General features: G+C 43.1%; 1 protein-coding gene across 1 annotated transcript in view; it reads right to left on the bottom strand.

Moving 5' to 3' along the window:
* Positions 1 to 4358: 4358 nt before the first annotated feature.
* Positions 4359 to 6625, bottom strand: part of SLC22A3 (solute carrier family 22 (organic cation transporter), member 3) — a 17883-nt gene continuing 15616 nt past the window's right edge. The window contains exons 9-11 of the mRNA XM_010086688.1: positions 6572 to 6625; positions 5036 to 5135; positions 4359 to 4416 (exon numbers count right to left, since the gene is read on the bottom strand). Of these exons, the coding sequence (XP_010084990.1) occupies positions 4359 to 4416; positions 5036 to 5135; positions 6572 to 6625 (212 nt within the window). The remainder of the gene's footprint in view (positions 4417 to 5035; positions 5136 to 6571) is intronic.

Below are 6625 nucleotides of genomic sequence, written 5' to 3'. Positions count from 1 at the left end.
ATGTGAAGTTTTATTAGATATATCCAATGGCATTAAATCCATGAGATGGAAAAAAAAAAAAAAAAGCAGCAAACACTTTTGGTTTGTATTTTATTTTAATTTTTTTTATTGACATGGAAATCTGTGTGTCAGGAAAAGCACAAATATTGCATCAAAGATATAAAACAGTGAATAAAAAATAGTCTCACCCTAATGTTAGTCCAGCCTGAAGACAAATAACTGCCAATCATTACAGCAAGTAATGACAATGCATTTAATGTATTATAAAATTCTGTTGTCCATAGTACCCACTTGTTTCACTGTGTATCTCACTACATAACCATTACATGTACATTTTTCTTCTCTAAAAGAAAGGATGTACACATGCCTGTGGTTATAGGAAGTGAAAGCTTAGACCGTGAGAGATGCTTTCCAGGGAAAGCTTGGCTCACACTTGCCAAAGTGACACACTTGCTCACTGTAAACCCCCATTCCCATCCTGCACCCCATGCATATCAGCCAGGGAGCACTCCACAGGCACCAGGGGACCCCTGCCTCTGCATGGTGTCCTTCCTGCATCCCCAGGGTGTGCTGAGTGTACTCCAAGTAACGCAGCTATTTCCTGGGCTGGGGTGTGTCCATCCCACTTTCTGCAGTGCAGAGGTCCGCTCGCAGGCATGCCAAGCTGCACATCATTTAATTTAAACTGGTTTAGTTTTTTGTATGCATGTACCATACACAAGGGATGGGTTGCATTCTAGGATTATTTTTTTTTTTTCCCTCTCATAGACTTTAAGGGAGATGAAAGCTATAAAACAGAGTTAGGTGGCAGGGTGATTTTTAAGGCTTCTACACCTGGAGTCTGATTCTGGGAGATGCAATGATCTCAGGGCATTGCCTTCCTGAGCAGGAACAGCTCTGATAAAGCATTCCCCACCCATCTGTCTGGTTGGGGAGATTCATTGGGCACAAATACCTTTCTGCACATTTTCCGTATCTATTACTTTGGATCATTAAGTCAGCCAAGAAATCTGCACAGTACTTCCCTAACAACAGAAATTCTGTGTTGCAGCTTGGTCTTTGATTTGTAAAGCTCTTCAAATGTGAGCCCTTGCAGGCACGGTTAATACCTGGCTTGTAGGCAGCCAAACCCACCCCTGCTGTCCTTGCCAAACCCAACAGAAACACCTAGGCACGCCTGAGTGGCCACAGAAATCCCACCTCATAACCTCTTAAGGTGTGTAAGTTGTGGCCTTTCCCTTCTGTAAGAGTGTCAATGGCAACAAAAAGTGCCACTTATCACTAACCACTCCCACAGACTAGATGAAGTAACAAGGTAAGAATGGTGGCAGCAGCACATTTGGACCAAATAGCACATTCACCCGTTTGTTGGGCTGGGGATTCTCTTTGCAGGCAGGAAGAACACAGCTCCTGGGTTTCTGTGGTCATGTTGAACGAGTGTCTTTGGTGGCAGTAAGCTGATCCTTTGCTGCCATGCACACCACAGCTCTCACTGAACCTCTGAAGTATAACACGTGCAAGACAACCAACGCTGACAGGGTTTGGCCCCTCCTGAAGAGCTGCCTCTCACTGAGGTGCATCACGACCGCCCTTTTAGTGTCAACCCACGCAGTTCATAACACTGCTCTGCTGCCTGAGAAGTTAGTAGGACTTGCCCATAAGGCTCAGTGTATTAAGTGGTTTGAGGCACATATGAATTTATAATAACTCTTTTTAAACAAGCAATCCGTCCAGCGGCCTGCAGGGCCCCGGCTGGTTTCCCACGGGGTCCTCCCTCCCTGAAGCTCTCCCTCTGCTTCCATCACCTCATCTGTCCTCTCCAACCCACAGCAGTGGAACCACACGGTCACCAAACCGCTGCTCGTACAGCAGGTTACTGGCCACTCTGCAGCCTTCATGAGGCATCCCAAAGTCTCACAGAGACTGTCCTACAAAATCCTCCTGTTAGGGGTAAGAGTTAGCACAGGCACCATTAACAAATGCAAATGCTACCTGAAGTTCCTAAGTACTATTGTTTTAGAAATTAGAACACATACACAGGCTTTTTCCTGCTGTCCTTTACATAACGAATTTTTAGAAAAATAAATACATCCATATTTCTGACACTGCTGCTAGCCATTTTATGTACTGAAATATTTCACTTATATTCTCTTCTGAGCAACATATGCTACACAAAACAAAGAACAGTCTGAAAGGACAAAAACAAGTCTTTGTGCCTCTCACTTCTCAGCACATTTTAGTTGTCCACAAACAGCACCAGCTGGCAAATAATATTGACATTTCTTTGGCAAGCTGTAGCTTTGAACAATCTCCACAGTCCTTCTCAGCTTGCTGTAGTGTTTAAGAAACTGTTTTAAAAAATTCACAAAGAATAAACATTAAAAGGAAGAGGGAGGCTCAGTTCATACAGTATCGCATCTGACTGCCTCACCCTGGCTCTCAGAGGGCTGTGCCTGCGGGATGGGCTGGCTGGGTGAGAGGAAAGCAAGGCTGAGCTCTGCAGCGGGGTGCCTGCGCTTCCACCCTGCGCTGAGACACAGCGCCCAGCCAGTGCAAGCCCACAGCTTCCAGTTCAGGGCTGGGCTCCACCAGCCAGCCCCAGGGCTGGGTCAGAGTTAATTTCTTCACAGTAGCTAGTGAGAGGCTGTGTTTGGATTTGTGCTGAGGAGAAGCTGATCACACACTGATGTTTAGAGTTGCTGCCAGGACAGTCAAGGACTTTTCATCTTCTCTGCTGTGCCAGTGTCTGCAGGGGCAGAAGAAGCTGGGAGGGAGCGCAGCCCCAAATGCTAGCCTGGGATTTGACCTCAGGTTTAGGACTGAGACCCAAATTGGTCAGTGGTATATTCCATGTAATGCACATCGTGCCCAGTGTACAGATGAGGCTCTGTCCAGAAGTCCTCTCTCTCTCCAGGTCATCTTTCTCTCTCGGTCAGCTCTCAGTCTCTCAGATGCTTGGGCTCTTATCTCTTTACTGGGATTGCAGCTTCAGGACCCTCCTTGCTCCAGGATTGTTAACCAGGAATGGGCTGAGCCTTGGTCATGGGGTGGAGAGCAGTTTACTGTGTATCACTCATTATATATTTGTATATATTACTGTTATCATTATTATCATCATTATTATTTTCAACATTATTGTAGTTTAGTTGTTAAATTGGTCTTAACCCACAAGTCTCTTTTCCCTTTACCTCTTTAGTTCTCTCCCCCGTTCCCTGGAGGGGGGAAGAGTGAGCCAGTGGTTGTGTGGTGGTTGCTGCTAGTGGGGTTTAAAACCACAACACACTTCCTTCCATAATGAAAGAGCTTGTCTCGTCCCTGCTCATCTTCTCAAGACAGCTTAACATCCCTGTCAACAACCCAAATAATTTATCCCCAAGTCAGAAGCATGACAAATAATAGACAGAAATAGGGGGTCACTTTGTCAGCGGTCAAGGAGAGGCAATTTTTTTTGTAGGGATGGGCAGAGAGCATATTCTAGAAGGGAAAAGAACAGCTCTTGAAAGAGAGGGATGGCAAAGCACCCAACAGGGGGGAGCAGAGAGAAACCCTTCCCTTGGGAGATACAGAGGTACCTGGCCAGGGGACAGGACAATGGGGTGGCACAAGAGCCCCATCTGGGTCTGGGGGGGGGCACCAGTGGGCAGCATGACAATCTGACCTGCAGAGCTAATGCCCTGTGTAGGATGGGATGCTTACATAAAGCTCGGGGAAGGAGAGGAGGAGGACTGCTGCTGCATATCAGAAAGCCCTTGAACAAAGAGAGAAGTAGGGCTTTTGTGGCAGAGGCTCGCTGGGGGAGAGGAGCAGACCAGCGCCAGAGTCTCCTGATGCATGCCTCTGATTCCTATCCCTCCTGACCAGAGAAAGGACCGCGCTGATCAGCATCCTCGTTCCTGAGCCATCAGATCTTCTGTTTGTCCAGATTCTCCAGAGGCACAGGAGAGCAGGTTGAAATACTCATTGTCTCTTCCCCAGAGTCATCCGAATCTTAAACAAGCAGTACCATTTCCAACCCTCCACACCCAAAAGCATATGCTAACAACAGAATTAAACAAATAGTTCAAATATATACAGAAATAAATAAAAGCTCACTGAGCTGGACAGTGCATCTTCTTTAAGCTGTTCTCTTCTCTACCAAGAACCACAGAGTGCTCCTTTCCTGCAAACAGCATACTCAGAAAAAATGAATTTATTCCATATATATAGAAAGATACACTTCTTGTTTTAAGCGTCCTTGTGCTTAGAAGAAGAACATGAAGTTTAATCCATGCCCTGAAGCAAGTTTTGAAGTAGTGGCAGGTGAAGAACAAATTCCCAGTATGGGAAATAGTTCTTTGCTCGGTGCCATCCTTCAAAGGTCAAATACAAGAGTTGGTGTCCTGCGGTTTCCGTTTCTTGCCGCATTTACCAAAATGACTGAAGAAACAGAACGGGAGAAGGTTATAAGGGGGAAAGAAACAGGAAATGATGTAGTCCAAGTTTAGTCCAAGCTGCAGTACTGAAACATTTACTTTCTGCTTAGAAAACCTCCTCTTTCTTTAGTTTGTACATTGAAGCTGGGAAAATTGTTGGTGTAATATCCAAAGCCACTGTTTGAAGCATTAATGTATAGCACTAGCTCCTCAAGAAGTTTACTGACAAGCAAGCCAAGGTGTAAATGTTCCTTTAGACAGTGCAGTGTAGTGAAGAGTCTGGTTTTCCATGTGTTTTCTTGAGCACAGAATTGCAGGCTATACTTTGTGGTCTCTTTCTTGCACACTATTACTTTCTGCTTCTAGAGGTGCACAAGAAAACTTTGTGTTTCTGTGAAAAAAATACAGATTCTATCCCCATGCTTTTTTTTTTAACAGCCCATTGGTATTGAGAAAGTTCACATTTCTATTGAGGAAAATACCACCTGCTCATAACATCAATGTGACCAGGGAATTTACTTTTACACTTGGAAAACATCAATAATTTATGACATCTGACAAATTTGGAGGAGAACACCCTCAGGAAACCCCATGCAGGTAAATGTAAGAAAATAATATCATACCTTGAAAGCTTCTCCACATCCTCCACTGTCTCTGGTAAGGGGATTCCCTTTGTCTCCGGTAAAAGCAATACTAGGACCCCACAGACAACTGCGAGAATACCTACAATGGACATTGAAGAAATACAAAAGCAATAAGAAAACTGTTCCTTTTATTTATGGGGTTTATCCTCTGAGAAAAATTTATTCAGATTAAGTGAGATATTTAAAGTGCAACGACTATTTCTGATTAGTCTGCTCTTATCAAACACCTTTATGCTACATTAATTTAACATATTACAAAAACACTTCAGGGCTAGAGGTTCATTTGCAGCCTGAATTGCCCCAAAAGGGAGATCTTAGAAGTCAAAAACTTGAGATAATTACACATGGGCAAGTGCACACAAACTGCACTTGAACCAGGATGATATTTCTCACATAAGACAAATCTCTCTTTGTTCAAGGGGCTCTGTCACACAGCTACATCTGTGTTTCTTGAGACCACTGAGATTTTCCTGAAATACCCTCTTCATGTATCCATGGCCAAAGCAGATTTTGGCAAAGAGCATTCAGATAGAAAGTAAATCTGAAATAGTTCACTGAGAATGGTTATTCTGGAATAATTTCCTGCATAGATATAATTTAAAGAATGCAATAAGTCAAAAATAGAAGGGCTGGAGCAAAAAGTAAAAACCCTGGCTGTTGTGCAGTCCTCTCTGTTCCTCTCTGATTCTGTAGCTGTTTACTCAATTCAGCAGCAGAAGAATGTCAGAATTAGATAACGTGAACAATACTTCTATATGCACCTATTCTTGGAATAATGGTAATTAAAAAAAAAAAATTATTTTTGTCTTTCCATTTTTGTTTTCAAGCTAAAATTCTAATTAGCACCACTTTTGCTTCTTATTGTATCCTAACCCTTTTGCTTTTTTCCCAGTCACACTTGTCTCCTGGAAGTCTGGTTTAGCCACAGACCCCTGTTTCTTTGTTAGAAATAACTAATTGTCTCCTGGAAGTCTGGTTTAGCCACAGACTCCTGTTTCTTTGTTAGAAATAACTAAATTTTTTTTCCCCACAGAATTAATCCACAGGGCTCTTTTTCTTTTTTTTCTTTTTTTTTTTTTTTTTCCAAAATGGAAAAGAGTTTGACAGGAATAAGTAGTTATGGTTAATACAACATCCATACTCATAACTGTGAATACCAAAAAACCTAAATAAAATACTTTTTAAAGGACATTCACCTCTACTGTTGGGAGATCAAGCTTATTTCTCTGCAACTGCAGAACTTAGCTGCAAGGTTTCTCGGTCTTAAAGAACCTCACATAGTTTATGTTTTGCTCCTTCAGCCAAGTCACCCAAGCAGACCTGAGTTTTTCCATAGCATGCCATGCAATCATCCACGTGTCACAGATTTGGTGTTCAGCCTTTTGCTCTAGGCGTGAAGGTTGAGAGTGGCTGCTTTGAGGGGCAGATGAGGCCACACACTATGCTTTTGCCCCAAAAGAAAGCTGTTAGGAGAAGGATATTTAAAGCAAAAGTACATTTTAAATCAAATCTTACTGAAAATAATTAGAGGTAGCTCCAACCAAATGGCTGCTAATCGGAAAAGCAGGA

Source organism: Pterocles gutturalis, unplaced genomic scaffold, assembly GCF_000699245.1.
Source record: "Pterocles gutturalis isolate BGI_N339 unplaced genomic scaffold, ASM69924v1 scaffold14096, whole genome shotgun sequence".
NCBI lineage: Eukaryota > Metazoa > Chordata > Aves > Pterocliformes > Pteroclidae > Pterocles > Pterocles gutturalis.
This window is presented reverse-complemented; position numbering and strand designations above follow the sequence as displayed.